The 19,687-nt window shown below is 42.0% G+C and overlaps 1 protein-coding gene across 7 annotated transcripts in view; it reads left to right on the forward strand.

Moving 5' to 3' along the window:
* The first annotated feature begins 3,856 nt into the window (after nucleotides 1-3,856).
* CNNM2 (cyclin and CBS domain divalent metal cation transport mediator 2) overlaps nucleotides 3,857-19,687 on the forward strand; it is a 140,520-nt gene continuing 124,689 nt past the window's right edge. The window contains exon 1 of one of the 7 annotated variants that reach the window (XR_008506394.2): nucleotides 3,857-5,963. Coding sequence is in view for 5 of the 7 variants with exons in the window: in XM_045878731.3 (XP_045734687.1) it covers nucleotides 4,343-5,963 (1,621 nt within the window). In the remaining 2 variants the exon portion in view is untranslated. The remainder of the gene's footprint in view (nucleotides 5,964-19,687) is intronic. The other 6 variants (XM_045878731.3, XM_045878732.3, XM_064595227.1 and 3 more) reach the window with 6 other exon arrangements.

Here is a 19,687-nt window from a genome sequence, read left to right on the forward strand (position 1 = left end):
ACACTCTACAAATTTTCTTTTCAACATCTACTGTTGTTCTAGGCCCTGGTAATACAGCAGTGAACAAAACTGACAAAATCCTTGTCCTCACGAAGTCAAGCTCTGGTGGAAGGAGACAGATAATAAACAAAATTAAGGACAATGAAGCAGAGATGGAGTGTAGGCAATGTTTGTGAGTTTAAAAAAAGGTGGCCTTTGGGGTGCCTGGGTGGCATAGTCAGTTGAGAGTCCGACTCTTGGTTTCAGCTCAGGTGGTGGTCTCAGAGTTGTGAGATCAAGCCCCAAGACGAGCCCCACGTCAGGCTCTGTGCTCAGTGTGGAGTCTGCTTCAGATTCTCTCTCCCTCTCCCTCTGCCCCTCCCACTCGTGCTCCCTCTCTCAAATAAATAAATAAATCTTAAAAAAAAAAAGGTGGCCTTTGGGCAGTCTTGGAGGGGGACTGATGGGGTACACTGACATCTGGGGTAAGAGAGTCCCAGGGACAGGAAACAAATAGCAAGTGCACAGGCTTCTCAGGGAGCATCCCTGAAGTGAATGAGAAACGGCTAGGAGAAACTGGCTGAAGCAGCAGGTGATGGGGTCAGAGAAATAAGGAGAGACAGCACACCCTTACGAGCCTTGTGGGCTATTGTAGGGACTGTGGCTTTTACTGTGATGAAATGGGAAGCCGGGTGAGGATTTCAAACAAAGGAACAACAGGATTTGACTTAACAAGACCACTCTGGCTGCTGGGCTGAGAAGGGAAAGAGGCAGGTGTGGAAGAGGAGGGACCCTTAAGAGGCCATTGCTATTACCCCTACCAGAAATTAATCAGAAACGTCTGACCTGTTTACAAAAAGGGAAGAAAATGTGCTTGCAGAATTGAAAAAAAAAAAAACAAAACAATTATATTTTGGGTGTTTAAGTTGCAACAAGAAGACCAATTTGGCAGTTACTTTGCTACAGTGCCTCCTCCAGACACAGTGGTTTGGGAGTCCTGGGGAGCTGGGTCTTCAGGGTTTTTTCCTCCTGAATTTTAAGTTTTCTTTTACAATTTTTATTAAGTAATCTCTATGCCCAATGTGGGGCTCGAACTCACAACCCTGAGATCAAGAGTCACATGCTCTATCAACTGAGCCAGCCAGGCACCCTCAGCATCTTTTTCTCCTGAGTAACCCATGGACCTAGCAGGGTTTGGTCAGGTGATTAGTAAGCCCTGGGTAGGCGCCAGGGTGGGTCAGTTGGTTGAGTGTCAGAGCTTGATTTCGGCTCAGGTTGTGATCTCAGAGTTGTGAGATCGAGCCCAGCGTGGGGCTCTGTGCTCAGCGCAGAGTCTCCTTGTCCCTCTCCCTCTGCTCCTCCCCCTGCTCTCTCTCAAATATTTAAATAAATAAATAAATAAAATCTTTTAAAAAAGAAGAAGCCTTTATGGGTCTCTTAGGATGTCTGCCCCCTGCCATTTCCCAAACTTGCCTGGCTGCCTGTTAGAGATACAGATTCCTGGGTCCTGTCCCTTCAGTAAACATGGAATGGGGCCCAGGGATATACACTTTCAGCAAGAATATGAGAGAAATCTTCTTTTTAATTTATTTTATTTATTATTATTATTATTTTAAAGATTTTATTTATTTGACAGAGAGAGATGCAGCGAGAGAGGGAACACAAGCAGGGGGAGTGGGAGAGGGAGAAGCAGGCTTCCCATGGAGGAGGGAGCCTGATGGGGGCTCCATCCCAGGACCCTGGGATCATGACCTGAATAGAAGGCAGACGCTTAAAGACTGAGCCACCCGGGCACCCCTTATTATTTTTTTTAAAGACAGAGCAAGAGTGCGAGCGAGGGGGAGGAGGCACAGAAGAAGAGGGAGAGAGAAAATCTCAAGCCAACTCCACGCCGAGCACGGAGCCCAACTTGGGGCCCCATCTCATGATCCTGAGATTATGACCTGAGCCGAAATCAAGAGTTGGATGCTTAGCCGACTAAGCCATGCAGGTGCCCCTTCTTTTTAAATTATTGGGGTAAAATCGGTATATAATATATAAGTTTCAGGTATACACTGTTAAATTTGATATTTGTGGAGTGTACAAAGTGATCACCACCATAAATGTAGTTACCATCAGCACCATACAAATGAGCACTTTCACCCATTTTACCCAACCCTAACCCCTCCTGCCTCTGGTAACCATCAGTATGTTCTCTGTATGTATGAGTTTGTTTTTGTTTTGTTCATTTTGTTTTTTAGATTCCACATATAAGTGAAATTGTACTGTATCTTTCTTTGTCCTGTGACTTATTTCACTTAGTATTACCCTCAACTCTATCTATATTGTCGCAAATGGCAAGATTGCCTTTTTTTTTTTTTTAATGACCCAGTACTATTCCATTGTATTTCCATATCTTGGCTATTGTAAATAATGCTTTTATGAATATAGGGGTGTGCATATATTTTCAAATCAATGTTTTGTATTCTTTGGCTAAATACCCAGAAAAGGAATAGTTGGGCCATATGGTAATTATATTTTTGATTTTTTTGAGGAATCCTCATATTGTTCTCGGTGGTGTCGGCACCAAGTTGATTCCCACTAACAGTGCAGGAGGGTTCTTTCCTCCACATCCTCTCTAACACTTGTTATTTCTTGTCTTTTTGGTAATAGCCATTGTAACAGGTGTGAGGTGATATTTCATTGTGGTTTTGGTTTGCATTCCTCTGATGATTAGTGATGTTGAACATCTTTTCATGTGCCTGTTGGCCATCTTTGGAAAAAATGTCTATTCAGATCATCTGCCCATTTTTTAATTGGGCTGGTTTTTGTTGTTGTTGTTGAGTTGCGTGAGTTCTTTATGTTTTGGATACTAAAGCCTTATCAGGTATGTGATTTGCAAAAATTTTCTTCCATTGAGTAGGATGCCTTTTTGTTTTTTTGGTTTCCTTCACCGTGCCAAAGCTTTTTAGTTTGTTGTAGTCCCATTTATTTATTTTTGCTTTTGTTTACCTTGCCTTTGGAGTCAGATCCAAAAAGTTTTTAAAAATCACTAAAACCAATGTCAAAGAGCTTGCCACCTTTTCTTCTCAGAATTCCATGGTTTCAGATCTTACATTAAAGTCTTTAACCCATTTTGAATTAATTTTTATGTATGGTGTAGGATAGTGGCTTAATTTCATTCATTTGTATGTAGATGTCCCGTTTTCCAACACCATTAATTGAAGAGACTGTCCTTTCCCCATTGTATACTCATGGCTCATTTGTCCTAAAATTAATTAACCATGTATGTGTGGGTTTATTTCTGGGCTCTCTATTGCATCCCATTGACCTATGTGCCTTTTTAATACCAATACCATATTGTTTTGATTACTATAGCTTTGTGGTATAGTGAGGGGGTTCTTGACTTGTAAGGTGGGGAAACTGCTTCACTATAACCTTCCCACCTCTGGCACAGCTTTTGGGGTTTGCGGACCTGAAAAGTATTGCAGGGTGCCCACGTGGCCGGCAGGTGGCGCCATATGACCACAAAGCTGCAGAGTGAGAGCATCCCATAGCGAGAAGTGAGTCTCCAGAAGAAACCGGTCAATAGGTGTTGGGGCTACTGAGCCGCCGCTTATCTCGGGCAGAGCGGCGTGGACAAGTAGAGGTGGGTGGCGCAGCCGGTGTCCCGCTTTTCAGGCAAATGTGCATCTTAAGACCTCCCTAGTCGGCTTCTCGGACCCATGGGGCGGCCCTCTCCGCACGAACATTGAGCACTGCGGGAGCGGGCAATGCGGTGCGGCGAAAAACCGCCTAACGCCACAGGAGATTAGCCCAACGCTGCCTACCCAGGTGCGGGAATCTACTACCGAAGCCCCTCAGGGAGCGCCAGACCCACAGACGGCCCCTTTTCATTGGTAGCTGGACTTGAGGCCCCGCCCCCTTTCGTACAGCCCTCATCTGTGACTGGCTCTCGGGCCCCAGCTGGCCACACCTCCTCCCCTCGCACATACACAAGAGTCACGCGCCTTTCAGTTGGAAACTTGGCGTGCTGAGGGGGACGGTGGCCTTCATCGCCCCACCCACCTACCTTGCTATTGGTCCGCGGCTCCGCTCATGACCACGCCCCCATTCCAGCCCCCTGGCTGGGAGGGTGGGCACCTGCGCGTGATTGGCTAGTCCGCCTGCCTCTCGCGGGAGCGGCTGGCGCTTCCCCCTCCCTTTTTCCCCTCCCGCGAGTCTCCAGGTTCCTCAGCTAGCCGAGGCCGAGTCAGTGTCAGTCAGGGAGCCGGACTGCTGAACAGTGTGTGCGGACGCTCCGCCGCAATCTCGCCCAGGGGCCGGTGCCTGCGCTCGCGCCGCCGGGTGGGAAGGATGAAGCCGCAGCTGGAGCAGCCACCCTATGATTGGCTGTGTCGCTTGTGAACCCGAAGTAAAGATGGCGGGCGGGCAGGCAGCCGCCGCACTGCCCACTTGGAAGATGGCGGCGCGCCGCAGCCTCAGCGCCCGCGGCCGGGGGGTCCTGCAGGCAGCGGCGGGCCGGCTGCTGCCGCTGCTACTGCTGAGCTGCTGCTGCGGCGCGGGCGGCTGCGCAGCAGCGGGCGAGAACGAGGAGACGGTGATCATCGGGTTGCGGCTGGAGGACACGAACGACGTGTCGTTCATGGAAGGGGGGGCGCTGCGGGTGAGCGAGCGGACCCGGGTCAAGCTGCGGGTGTACGGGCAGAACATCAACAACGAGACGTGGTCCCGCATCGCCTTCACGGAGCATGAGCGGCGGCGCCACAGCCCAGGCGAGCGCGGGCTAGGGGGCCCCGCGCCGCCAGAGCCGGACAGCGGCCCCCAGCGCTGCGGCATCCGCACCTCAGATATCATCATCTTGCCCCACATCATTCTCAACCGCCGTACATCGGGCATCATTGAAATCGAGATCAAACCGCTGCGCAAGATGGAGAAGAGCAAGTCCTATTACCTGTGCACATCGCTCTCCACACCAGCCCTAGGCGCCGGCGGCCCGGGGTCCGCGGGTGGCGCCGTCGGGGGCAAGGGCGGCTCCGGGGTGGCCGGGCTCCCGCCGCCCCCGTGGGCCGAGACCACCTGGATTTATCACGACGGCGAGGACACCAAGATGATTGTGGGCGAGGAGAAGAAGTTCCTGCTGCCCTTCTGGCTGCAGGTGATCTTCATTTCGCTGCTCCTGTGCCTGTCGGGCATGTTCAGCGGCCTCAACCTGGGGCTGATGGCTCTGGACCCGATGGAGCTGCGCATCGTGCAGAACTGCGGCACGGAGAAAGAGAAGAATTATGCCAAGCGCATCGAGCCCGTGCGCAGGCAGGGAAACTACCTGCTGTGCTCGCTGCTGCTGGGCAACGTGCTGGTCAACACCACGCTCACCATCCTGCTCGACGACATCGCCGGCTCAGGCCTCGTGGCGGTGGTGGTCTCCACCATCGGCATCGTCATCTTTGGGGAAATCGTGCCCCAGGCCATCTGCTCCCGGCACGGCCTGGCTGTAGGGGCCAACACCATCTTCCTCACCAAGTTTTTCATGATGATGACCTTCCCCGCTTCTTACCCGGTTAGCAAGCTGCTGGACTGCGTCCTCGGCCAGGAGATAGGCACTGTCTATAACCGGGAAAAACTGCTGGAGATGCTCCGGGTCACCGACCCCTACAACGACCTCGTTAAGGAGGAGCTGAACATCATCCAAGGGGCGCTGGAGCTCCGCACCAAGACAGTGGAGGACGTGATGACTCCGCTCCGGGACTGCTTCATGATCACCGGCGAAGCCATTCTGGACTTCAACACCATGTCGGAGATCATGGAGAGCGGCTACACCCGTATTCCAGTATTTGAGGGGGAGCGCTCCAACATCGTGGACCTCCTCTTTGTCAAAGACTTGGCCTTCGTGGATCCAGATGACTGTACTCCCCTGAAAACCATCACTAAATTTTATAACCACCCCTTGCACTTTGTTTTCAATGACACCAAGTTGGACGCTATGCTGGAAGAATTTAAGAAAGGTGGGAAATTTTGGTATCTTTCATTGGCTTGCTTTTTCTCTCTCCATCCCCCTCCCTACTTGAGCCCTCTACCAACCCCCCAAGGCGAGTTGACCGGAATTTCTCCTCTCTCTTAATTGCAAAGTTGAAAGGGTGGCGTGGATTTGGGGATGGATTGAACTAGTAAGAGCTTCTAGGTTTTTTTTAAAAGCACAAGGCTAACGTCACTGGCTTTTTCGCATTTCAGAAAGCAGCCGTTCTATTTTCTGTGCATGATACTGCCTGCAACTCTGGTCTTGAGGGGTCTGCTGCGTTCATTGCCCCAGTTCTGAGTGGGTGGTTGCAAATAGGGGCCAGCTGATGCCATGCTGTGACATCTGGCTGAGATGTACTCCTCTCCGGCGTTTGGAAAACATTTAAATAGGTTTAGAATATCTATAGGTTTAGGATTTAGAAAGTCCTTTTCCTCCTCCTTAAACATTCATTGACATTTCAGAGATTGGAAGTGCCTTTTCAGTAGCTCTGTTCCTGGTTGTCAGGCCACCTGTGGGGCAGACTGAGGTCTGCCTTTGGAGATAGGGGATGGGTTAAGCCAAATATCACCAAAAAGGTTCACTCATCCGGATGTGACTTGCCTTAGCTAGAAAAGAGAGTTTTTTTAAAAAGTAAAGTTAGTTATTAATGTATGACTTAGAAAGACTAGGGGTGAGTTAACCTTTTATGAGGCTATCTTGTCTAGCTTTCTTCACTATTTGTTTATCTTTACTTGACAAATAAAATTTCCCAAACCAAGTGTGGTTTTGGCAGAGATCTTGAACATTTAACAATGGGATGACGCCCTCTGTTGTGGTTTATTTATTTCTTGCGTTTTTTTCTGGTTTGTAAGTGTTCTTTTTGACCTTGATCACTTGGTATATTAAGTTCAAGTTTTTAAAAAACCAAGTCAGTGCTCACTGTTCTGGGGAGTTTTAGCAGGGAAGAGAGGCGCAGAGTCTGATGTGCTCACCTTTCTTGCATGGTGGTATTTTTGTTTGTTTTACCATCTAATGAACAGGCAAATAGCAACTCATGCAATTATTACTGAAATTCTGTCTTTAAAAAAGTTTCCAGTGAATAGTGTTGCCATTTGAAAATCAAGGGCTGCTGAGCTGTTTAATTGCTGTGGTGCTAGTGCAGGTATTAAAATGTGTATGTAACCTTTAATGACTTGCTAGTCCTCAAAACTAAGTTTTCCTTCTGCAAATAGAATTTTGAGCGCTCAGAGTGGTCTCTCCACCAAAAAAGGCTGTGTTTAGTAAGTGTTGACAGCTCACGAACGCGGTGATCTGAACATCCCCATAGAGCGTGTGTTTGCCCTAGTTCCATTCTCCTGGCTGAATGGTGTCCTCTCTGGAACGGGATCACATTGCAGTAATTTTCAGATAAAGGAATAGAGCAGAATGTGCTTCAGAGATTGGTAATTTGCATTTAAAAGCAGAAGGAGATTCTTCTGGATTCTTAAACAGTAAAAAGAAAATGTCCATTATCTAAGTAACAGAGCTTCTTTTGGGGGGTGTCATTATCCTTTCACTGCTAAGCTGTTAATTAGAGCATCTGACCAATCTCTTCTTTCATGTTGCAATAATATATCTAGTACAGAAAGATACCTTGCAGTGCTTGAAAATGCCTCTGAAATACTTTCTTTCTGTTGCTAGGTTTTGCAACATTGAGACCGATAATTTATTCCATGATTTTTTAATTCAGAATTTTTGCCTATCTCCTGATGGATTGAAACACTAGTGTGTCCTCCCTGCTGAATGAAGCCTATTCTTCACTTCTATATCTTTTTTTCTTGGAGAATTTAGCTCTTTACCTTACAACTCATTAATCTTGCCCCTACCTCAAAATTTCAAAATTTGCATCATTTTGAAACTTGTTTTTGGTTGTCCTTGAACAAGATTCCTATGTATTTTCTGTGGTTTATTTTCAGGAGGAACTTTTTCTCCCCAATGTTACCTCTCACGGTACCTTTAGATAACGGAGTTACTAATATTTTCCCATGAATTTTTGAAAAATAATAATGCACAGAACTTTTTGTCCTTAACCAGAGTGATATGTTTGGTTAAGGAGATAGTACAAGTTAAAGGTACACTCAAGTTAGTGGCATGTTTGGAAGAGCAGGCAAAGACAGTAGGTTGCAAATGGGAAATTTCAGCCATGATCTTAGAAGGATAGAGTGGGTGTTTGTTACTTAAACTGTAGAACCATTGATTCTTCACCTTCCCCTTCTTGATCTTTTTTTGATGAGTTTGGTCACTTTAACCTTACTAACGGCTGCGTTAGTTCTTTCTTCCCTGTGACTTAAAATATTTTACCAGATACTGTTTTCTTTATTTTCTAATTCACTTTGAAATACTGTGAACAGTCAACCTTTATTGTTTTTTCTCTATTGAATAATGGTGTATGGGATGGTGTGAAGGCTTTTTCTTCCTCTCTTTCCTTCCTTCTCCTAATAATACCAACTGTAACTCCCTCAGACTGTTAGAACATTAATCCAGATCTCATTGAAAATTGCCCTTCCCAACTAAGAATGTCTGCCTTGAAGTCTTTTCTTTATAGAGCTGTACATCATCAGTGTGAGTTATGCTTTACCACCGAGGGGGAAAGGTTCCCGATGTGGAAAGAAATGAAAAGCTACCTTTATATAAGAATGTGTGAATGTCTTCTTTCTATTGATTAGAACTTTTTGCCTGGCTACTTGGAAAATCAGCTTTCCTTGAGGTTGGAAGACAGTCATTATACTCATTTTGCAGTTAGCTTTTTATTTATTGACTGCGCCAGGCACAGGGCTGAATGTTTTACATGAATTACCTTGTTTAAATCTCACAGTGGCCGAGCGAAGCCTTTCCTCCATTTTACAAGTGAGGAAATTGAGATTCAGGTTACATGATTTGTTCAAGGTCACACAGTAATTTGTTGATATGGGTTTTAACTCAGGTCTGCATGACAACCAAACTGGAGCTCTTAACTACTCTAGGCTTAACCATTACGCTGGTCCCCTTGATTCTGATCTTACATTTCTGGTTTGAGTGAGGGTGAAGTTTGGTCTTTTGTCAAAGCATTGCCTCAGAGCTAGTTGGGCAACAGTCACAGAAATGTATTTAAACATATAGATGGCTTTAAACCCAGGGCTTCTGTGATGGTGTACATAATAGTTGGTTTCCCCACTTTTGCCATTAAAACAAATCCGTTTCTTGGCCGTTGTGATCCTAAATCTAAAGAATGCTTTTCCATGCCAAGCATCAAGTTTCATTTTGGTGAAAATGTTTTATGCTAACGTTATAATGTACTAGTGTGCTGCTTTAATGAAAGATTCTACGGCTGTCTTTCTCATAGCTAAAGCATGCAATAATGCTTCACTCTTGTTTTTCATCTGTCCTGCTGCAAGGTTGACTCAAATTCAGTTTTGTGGTTTTTTTTTTTAAGATTTTATTTATTTATTTGAGACAGAGAGAACGAGAGAGAGAGAGCACATGGGGGGGGGGGGTCAGAGGCAGAAGCAGGCTCCCTGCCGAGCAGGGAGCCCGATGCGGGACTCGGTCCAGGGACTCCAGGATCATGACCTGAGCCGAAGGCAGTTGCTTAACCAACTGAGCCACCCAGGCACCCTGTTTGTTTGTTTTTTTTAAGATTTTATTTATTTGAGAGAGAAAGAGTATGCGAGCGAGAGAGCACAAGCAGGGGGTAGCAGCAGAGGGAGAGGGAGAAGCAGACTCCCCACTGAGCAGGGAGCTGATGCCGGGCTCCATCTCAGGACCCTGAGATCATGACCTAAGCCGAAAGCAGTCGCTTAACCAACTGAGCCACCCAGGCGCCCCAGTTTTGTGTTTTAATCTTGATTTTATTTGCATTTTTGTTGCCACCTATATAGTAATTGATTGCTAATGAGCATCCTTTACAGCTGTGCCCCTCTGTGCTCCATGCAATCGTTCTTTTTCTTTAGTTACTTTTGTAGTCACTTACAATTTTAAATAAGAGGATAAAAGTAAACCCCAGGAGAAGATTATGAGACTTCTAGAAAAACTGTCTTGAAGCAAAATTGTGGAGAGGAAGGAAAGCTAAATTGAAGGTTGCTACCTTCAGAAAGGACACCAGAGGTTCTCCACTGACCTGACAAAACCTTCCTTGTAAAACATTGTGGACTCTTGGCCACCCAGTTGACTCTACTGGGGTTGAATTTGAAGAATTAGTAACTAGTTATTATTGTTTTGTTTTGTTTTTTTTCTTTTTGCTTTGTAACAATTGCATTCCAGTATTGCAGAGCATGCGGTTTTATAGCTGCTAGGGACTTAGCCAGGCTATTTTCTAGCTTTTCCTTAACCAGGAACAGGTAGGATCACCAGATAATGTTCCTTAAGGGAAGAGTGTTTTCACTTAAACACTGTTTAAGTGTTTTCACTTAAAACACTAGGTATGCAATTCTCTCTTCCTATAACACAAGTCTTTCCATATCAGTGTGATGAGGGTTTAATGTTGGAAACTTTTTTCCTTACCAAACAAAGTGTTTCACTTGCCTAGAATCTAGAAGGATGTTTTTATTGGTGTTTGAAGGCATGAATGAATGATGGCAGGGATGGATGGGTGGATATATTTGCTTCTATGATCTTGTATGTTTAGTAACTTTGTACAGTAACAGTGTTAAACTATTATAATTTCATATGTTTTTAGATCATCATTATGAAATATCCAGCTAGTGTAGAATCAGAGGTGGAAGGCAGGCAGCTTGAGGATCATCTCCAGTGTTTGCAAAACTTACCGGGTGATAAGAACCACTTGGATCACTTATTAAGAATAAGGTCCTAGGCCTCATGCAGAGGTGTCCTGAAGCAGAATCTAGGGAAGGAGGCTTGGGACACATATCTTTAACAGTTACCCTACAGTTAGGTAAGTTTAGAAAACGTTGACCTAGTCATCCTTGTAAATAAGGAAAGTACACCCTGAGAAGGAAAGTCTTATAAGTGACTTGCTCAGGGCTACCCACCTAGTTAGTAGTATCGACAAGACTAGAATCCATGTCCCTGTTTCTAGACTGGAGTTCTTTCCATTCCATCAAGCAGGCCTTCTGGTCCCAAGGTAAAGTTATTGTGGTCAGAGTTAAAGGTATCTTTGTCATTGAAAAAGCAAATATTCAGGTTTGCCATTGGTTTTGACCCTGTGATTTTGATGTCAATATTTTTGACATCCCGGATTCAAGCCATTGTTGACAGGCATTTTGTTACACAGAAAATAAATCTGAATGTGTGAGCTCATTTTATTTTAGCTTATTGTGTTGATTGAGTTTTTTACTCTGCTGAGGTCAGACTAGGTGGGTATTTTAGGAAATGGGTCTTGAGAATGCTTGAATCCTTAATAGTTAAATAGTAGGCCTTTCATTTGAGTTAACTTGTTTTGGATAGCCATGAATGATGTGTTTTCTTTTGATTGTGTCTTCTATGAGAGTAATTAAGATTGGACTTGGGAATTTAGGGCGAAACTTCTTTGGCTTTTTAAATTTTTATTCACAGTTCAGGTCTGTAAATTTCCCATTGAAATATTCATCAAAGCATTTGAAGTATGTGCCCCATGCATGCATCTATCTGTCCTAAGTGTCCTTTTTTAAAAATATAAGTTAAATTCTTACCACGAATCATGCTTGATTTGGGAGGTTGTTTGTCATAATAGGACCATGGAAGCTTGAGCATAGCTTTTTAGGTCAGGAGACACCATAGTTGAATACCGGCTCTGACTTGCTATGGTTTGGATGAAACAGGGAAGGACCTTGTTCTGCTTTTCTCTTGTTTTTTGTGGGGATTACACACTACCACCCTCTCCCCACAAAGGGCCCAGAATTATTTAAATTTTGAAACATTCCAAACTACTGGGAAGGATCAGTTAATTTTAATTACTAGCAAATCTAAACACAATTTAAAATATCATTAACCAGGAAAACCCACAAAATAGACTGAACCAACATAATATTTATGGTTTTATTTGTTCTTGAGTAACTTAGACTTTAAGAAAACAAATCTCTGGACTCCAATTAGGTATTTACTTTAGTTCTGTATAAAGTAGTATCTTTCTTTCTAAGGGGCCTTATGTTCTAAGCACATATATTTAACTGGTAGTAAACTTCAATTCTCGTAAGCTTTGCTTGGAATATAAAGAATGTTTATTAAACTAAATACATGGAAATGGATTACTAGGATTGAATACAATTTATTTTAGTATTCTCTTTTCACCTGCTTTTTCCCAGGACACAAATCAGAAATCCCCAATCCTACCAACATCAAAAAAGAGAGACACTAGGTGCACCTGGCTAGCTCAGTTGGTAGAGCGTGTGACTCTAGATCTTGGGGTTGTGAGTTCTAGCCCACCTTAGGTGTAGAGATTACTTAAAAAAAATTAAAATATTTTTGTTGTTGGTTTTTTTAGGTGGTTTTATTAAAGCACGGGGACAGGACCTGTGGGGGGCAGAAAGGGCTGCCTAATCTTTTTTTTTTTTGAGATTTATTTATTTTAGAGAGAGAAAGAGAGTGAGGGGGCAGGGCAGAGGGTGAGGGAGAGAGAATCCCAAGCAGACTCCACACTGAGTGCGGAGCCTGTCTCAGAGCTGGATCCCACCACCCCCAAGACCACAACCTGAGCTGAAACCAAGAATCAGAGGCTCAACCGACTGCACTTACCCAGGCGCCCCCCCCCCCCCAAATAAAATCTTAAAAAAAGAAAGAGACACTAAGAAGCATTCTTTCAACATCACATACACTGGCAAGTCTGGAATGTTTACACAGAGGGAATTTAGGGGTAACACACTTTGGCCGGGGGAGCTAAGGGACGAATAACAAGCACCCACTGTAGGTGATATGTTTATTAGGTTGGCTTAGGGGTTGATGGAGATAATGGGGGTGCCCACTCCCCCCATTTTACATTAGTGCTACCACTGACTATAAGTACGGCTGTAATGATGGTGAGATCCTCATTTCTTCATACTTAACCACCCCCTCCCCTTGCTATCAGACCTAGGTGGGGATACTTCTCTTTGAACTTATATCCTGTGGGGAAGATACTACTCACTAATGCAAAGGTTAAGAAAAATGTGCCCTTCCTAGATCTACTTTGGACAAGTAACTTACTCTCTTTAAGCCTCAGTTTTTTTCCATAGTAAAATGGGATGGTTTCTGACTCCTAGGGTACTTAGTAAGAATTAATGTGGTAATGAATGTAAAAATGCTTGTAGTAGGACCTGGCACTTAGTGCTCAGTTAACCATTATTTTTGTCATGATGATGCTATAGGCTCCTCATCGTTCTTGATCTTTCTTTGGACTAGGTATTGCTAGTCAAGAAACACCTTGAGCCATGTGTGTTCATAGTTGTTATGGATGGCAGAAGCTTGAAAGTGGCTAGTTATTGCAGGTTTTTTCTTTTATTGCGATTGAGTTCTAGCCTCTGTTACTTTTCTAACAGTTGCTGTTAGTTGACAAGATGGCCACATGCATACATATTTTGAAGGAAAACAGAACAATCAGTTACATGTTCTACCCTTCTTAGAGTAAGAATCCTGAATTAAAAAAATCATTCTGGCTAGTATCAAAAAGACAAGAAATAACAAATGTTGGTGAGAATGAACCCTTGTGCACTGTTGGTGGGAATGTAAATTGGGGCAGCCACTGTGGAAAAGAGTATTGAGAGTCTTCAAAAATTTAAAATAGAAATACTAGGGCACCTGTGTGGCTCAGTCATTAAGTGTCTGCCTTCGGCTCAGGTCTTGGTCCCAGGGTCCTGGGATCGAGCCCCATATCGGGCTCCCTGATCAGTGGGAAGCCTGCTTCTCCCTCTCCCACTCCCCCTGCTTGTGTTCCCTCTCTTGCTGTGTCTCTCTCTGTCAAATAAATAAATAAAATCTTAAAAAAAAAAAAAAGAAATACCATATGATCCACTAATTCCACTACTGGGTATTTACTCAAAGAAAATGAAAAACCTAATTTGAAAAGATATAAACACTGTATGTTTATTATAGCATTATTTAAGCATTACTTAATAGCCAAATTATGGAAGCAGCCCACGTGGCGATTGATAGGTCAATGGATAAAGAAGAGCTGGGGTGTGTGTGGTGGTGGGGTGTATGTGTGTATGTGTATGTGTAATGGAATATTACTCAGCCATAAAAAGGATGAAATCTTGCCATTTGCAACAACATGGGTGGATTTAGAGGGTATAATGCTGAGTGAAATAAGTCAGAGAAAGAAAAATGCCATATGATTTCACTTATATGTGGATTCTAAAAGACAAAACAAATGAACAAACAAAAAGCAGGAATAGACCCATAAATACAGAGAACAAACTGGTGGTTGCCAGAGGCGAGGGGGCTGGGAGGGTGAGCAAAATGGGTGAAGGGGAGTGGGAGGTACAGACTTCCGGTAATGGGATGAATAAGTCACAGGGATAATTGGTACCACCTAGGGAATATAGTCAATGGTACTGTAATTGCGTTGTATGGTGACAGACGGTAGCTACCCTTGTGGTGAGCACAGCATAATGTATAGAGTTGTGAAATCACTATGTTGTACACCTGAAACTGATGTAATGTGTGTCAACTATACTTCAATAATAATAATAATAAAAATCTTCAATCTCTTTAAGTGACTAAAAAAGGCTACAAAGTTTAAAAGAAATAGAACAAATACTCATGGATTTTGGAAGCCCTTGAATAACCGAAGTTTGAAGCCTAAAAGGAAGATCTCAAATTACTTTGATAAAATCTTTTAACATTGATTATATCAAAAGCATAAAAAATGGTAATGTCTAATATAGCAAATTTTTGTTGCTTATAGCAATGTAAATTTGTAATACTTTTGGAAGGCAACCAGGAGTCATTAAAATGTCCTACCCTTTGGTTTAGTAATCCCCCCCCCCCGGAAATCTTAATTCAGTGGTATAATTCAAGAGAAGAAAAAAGCTACATTGGCTTTTCATGTTGCATGTATATTGCAACATTATCTATAAATAGTGAAGAATTGGAAATAAATGTCTAACACTTCAAGGCAGGGCATAGAGGGGAGGGAGTTAAGAAAATTATAGATGTCGGGCGCCTGGGTGGCTCAGTTGGTTAAGCGACTGCCTTCGGCTCAGGTCATGATCCTGGAGTCCCGGGATCGAGTCCTGCATCGGGCTCCCTGCTCGGCAGGGAGTCTGCTTCTCCCTCTCCTGCTCCCCCCTCTTGTGCTCTTTCTCTCTCAAATAAATAAATAAAATCTTTAAAAAAAAAAAAAGAAAATTATAGATGTCAACTAATTATAACCATTTAATGATAATGTTGAAGGCAATAAAGCAGTATGGGAAAATCTAGACTGATTATTTTGCATGGATTATAGGCATGCAAAAATACTTAGTGTATGGGCTGAAGCGGAACATGGAAATAAGAAAAGTAGTTGATGTGTTAGGATAGGGTGATCATAGCCAGTCTTTGCAAAAAATCTTTTTGTTAACTTTGTACAATAACATACTTAGGAAAAATTTAAGTCTGCTGAGAACATTATGAATCCTGATCTTGGGAAGACTAACCTTTGCTCATATTAAGGAAATCATATTATTCCGTTTCTCCTTAAGGACGTTTTACTGCTGAAACAAGTGATTCTTTTAAAAATTTAAAAAATTGAGATATAATTCACCTATCATACAACTTGGTGGTTTTCAGTGTATTCACAAGGTTGAGTAACCGTTAACTACTGTCTACTTCCAGAATATTTTCATTACTCCTGTGCCTATTAGCAACCACTCTCCATTACCCACTCCCCACAGTCCCTGGAAACCAGTAATGTGGCCCTTTGTGTCAAGCTTCTTTCACTTAGCATAATGTTTTCAAGGCTCATCCAAGTTGTAGAGTGTATCAGTATTTAATTCCTTTTTATAGTCAAATAATATTCTATTTTATGGATATATATATATATATATATATATATATATACACACACACACACACATACCACATTTTGTTTATCCATTTATCAGTTGTTGGACATTTAAGCTTTTCCTACCTTTTAGCCATCATAATTAATGTTGCTATGACTATTGGTATACATGTTTTTATGCACATATATTTTCAATTCTTTTGTGTATATACATAGGAGTAAGATTGCTGGGTCATGTGGTAACTCAATTTTCAACTGTTTGAGAAACTGCCGAACTGTTTTCCAGTCTCTGCACCATTTTACATTCCCATCAACAGTGTATTAGGGTTCCAATTTCTCCATATTTTTGCCAACTCTTTTACTGTACTTTAAAATTTTAAAAATCTTTTTTATTATTATAGTCATTCAGTAGGTGTGAAATGGTATCTCGTTGCGGTTTTGATTTATATTGCCCTGATGTCTAATGGTGTTGAGCATCTCTTCATGTGCTTATTGGCCCTTTGCATATCTTCAGATCCTTTGCCCATTTTTAAATTGGATTATTTGTCTTTTTTTTATTATTGTAAGAATTTTTTTTTTAAGATTTTATTTATTTTAGAGAGAGAGAGCGTGTGCACGAGGGAGCATGTGCATGAGCCGGGGGAGGGGCAGAGGGAAAGAATTTCAAGCAGACTCCCTGCCTCAGGGCTTGATCTTAGGACACTGAGATCTTGACTTGAGTGGAAATTAAGAGTTGGACACTTAACTGACTGAGCCACACAGGCGCCCCTGACTTGTAAGAATTCTTTATGTATTCTGAATACTGCATCACATATACTTATCAGATTCATGATTTGCAAATATTTTCTCTCATTCTGAGTTGTCTTTTCATTTGCTTGGTAGTAACATTTAAAGCAGAAAAGTTTTTAATTTAATGAAGTCCAATTTATCCCTTTTTTCTTTTGTTGTTTTATCTTTATTGTCATATCTAAGAAACCATTGCCTAATCCAAGGTCACAAAGATTTATGCCTCTATTTTCTTCTAAGATTTTCATAGTTTTAGCTTTTATATTTAGGCTTTTAATCCATTTTGAGTTAATTTTTGTATATGGTGTGAGGTAGGGGTCCAACTTACTCTTTTTGTGTGTTGATATCAAGTAGTTCCAGCACTATTTCTTGAAAAGACTCTTCTTTCTTCATTGAATTGTCTTAGCATCCTTGTCACAAGTCAATTGATCATAAATGTGAGGATTTATTTCTGGACTCTAAATTCTGTTTCACTGATCCGTGTGTCTTCCTTATGCCAGTGACACATTGTTCTAGTTGTTGTAGCTTTGTAGTAAGTTTAGAAATTGGGGAGTATGAATTCTCCACCTTTGTTCTTTTCCATAATAGTTTTGGTTGTCAGGATCCCTTACATTTCCATATGAATTTTTCATGGATCTTGTCCATTTATACAAAAAGGCAGTTGGAATTTTGATAGAGATTGCATTGAATCTGTAGGTCAGTTTTGGGAGTATTGCAATGTCAGCAATATTAAATCTTCCATCCATGAATATGGGATGTCTTTCCATTTATTTAGGTCTTATTTAATTTCCTTCAGCAATGTTTTGTCTATTTGCAATCTTTTTGTTAAACAAAACACTTAGGAATAAATTTAATTTTTTTGATGCTATTATAAATGGAATTGTTTTATTTATTTCATTTTCAGGATTATTCATTGCTAATATATAGAATTCAATGTTGATCTTGTGTCCTTCAACTTTGCTGAACTCATTTATTAGCTAACAAATTGTTCTTAAAATGTAAAAGTGGGATGCCTGGGTGGCTCAGTTGGTTAAGTGTCTGACTCTTCGTTTTGGCTTAGGTCATGATTTTAGAGTCCTGAGATCGAGCACTGTGTTGGGCTCCATGTTCAGTGGGGAGTCTGCTTAAGATTCTCTTTTTGCCTCTCCCTTTGCCCCTCTTCCCCGCACGTGCTCTCTAAAATAAATAAATCTTTAAAAAATATATATATAAAAGTGCTTTTTAAATACATGTGAGTGTTTGGGGGTTATTTTATGTTTGTTTCATTTGATTGTAGTAAATTTTATATTTTTCATTTAAAAATTTAGTCATTTTTACTTGCCACTTTCATATGTATAGAGTAAAGAACCCTCTATTGGTTACTGACAATGTCATTTTTTGGGAAGTTCGACAAGAAGGGGTGAATTTTCTATTTCAGTTGGATATAGGAAAAAAAAAAAAGGCTGCATAAAATGTGTCAAAGAGACCAAAAATACAGTTGGCTGGAGCTTGGGATTTTAAAAGTTAATCTGTCTAATATTTAGAGTGGCTTTGTATCAGTTTTGGGATTTGGGCTAGGAGATGAGCACAGAAAAGACTGTTTTTGTTTGCTTAATATCTAAGGGGCTTTGTAGTGCCTTTCTTTTCCAGGCCATTTTACCAAGGGTTTCCTTTGGGTCATTTTTAGAGACTAGGGAAAATCCTGGCATATAGTCACTCTGCATTTCCTACTGCCATCATCAGTATAATCTGTGAGGTTTTTGGGTACCAGGTAACCAGAAGAAACAAAATGAAACTCTCTGTTCTTTTTCTTTCTTTCTTTCTTTTTTTTTTTTTTAAGGTGCTGGGGGTGGGGTGAAGGGCTGGTAATCTGAGAGGGAGAATGTTTTCCCATGCTCATGCTAGCAAAGACAGACTGAGGGCATCATCTGATCTTAATGGGAGTGAGCAAAGCCTCAGTTTTTCCATTTGCCCATCTGCAATCATAAAAACAATGTGCTGACTCAACTTGGAGCCTCTGCAGAATGGTATTTGGGGCTTAGGCAGTCCTGAGAATCATGCAAGAGATGGAAATATTTGAGCAGGTTTTAAAAGGTAACATTAAAACCAGTTAGCACAAGACGGCATACTCTCCCATCTCCTTCAACATTTGTTTCCTTTAGTCACTAGTGTAACTCCTTGATTTAGTGTGTGGCAGGAATAATTTGGTCTCTGCAGAGTTGATTTGTGAGCAGAGATATTTTTCGTGCTCCAGTGGTTATTAAACTTTAGGGGCATAGGATTGACTGGGGTGGGGGGTGAAGTTCTGCTGGAAGCAAGTCAGTTCGGTAGAATATTTTTATAATCATAGTGTGTGGGTCATCTGCTTAGGTTTTCTTTCTTTAAACTTTTTATTTCCTTGTTCCTGTATACATACATTTACCTGCAAAGACTAGAACATTTGCCAAAACGTTAACTAACAATGACTACCTCTAGATGGTGGGTTTTAAGGAAGGAAGTATATTTTTATGTGTTGCTTCCTGTTTTTTTAAGCATGTATTTTGTAATGTTTTTGGGGAAATAAAATTCATTAAAATGTTATTGAAAGTAAATTTTGTAACTTGAACCACTGATGTAGGTATTAAGTGGTACTCAGTATATTTGGGTGAAATTCCTTTTTTTCCTTAGGAAATGTCGAGTATTTTTTCATAATGCAATCATGCTGTCATTTGTGCCATTTATCCCCCTTATCAGAATCCTTAGCCTTTGGGTGAAAGATGAATAACATTTTAAAGCTCATAAGATGTGTGTGTGTGGGGATGCCTGGGTGGCTCAGTCGATTAAGCGTCTGCCTTCAGCTCAGGTCACAATCCCAGGGTCCTGGGATCAAGTCCCACATCGGGCTCCTTGCTCAGCGAGGAGCCTGTTTCTCCCTCTGCCTGCCACTCCCACTGCTTGTGCTTTCTCTCTCTCTCTCTAATAAATAAAATCTTAAAAAAAAAAGGTGTGTGTGTGTGTACACACGCTTGCGCACATGTGCATGCCAGCAGCTTAGTAAATTGTGTCACATTTATTTT

Source organism: Mirounga angustirostris, unplaced genomic scaffold (genome assembly GCF_029215605.1).
Source record: "Mirounga angustirostris isolate CCGP_5_RB_7025 unplaced genomic scaffold, mMirAng1.0.hap1 SCAF_6, whole genome shotgun sequence".
In the NCBI taxonomy this organism is placed as follows: Eukaryota; Metazoa; Chordata; class Mammalia; order Carnivora; family Phocidae; genus Mirounga; species Mirounga angustirostris.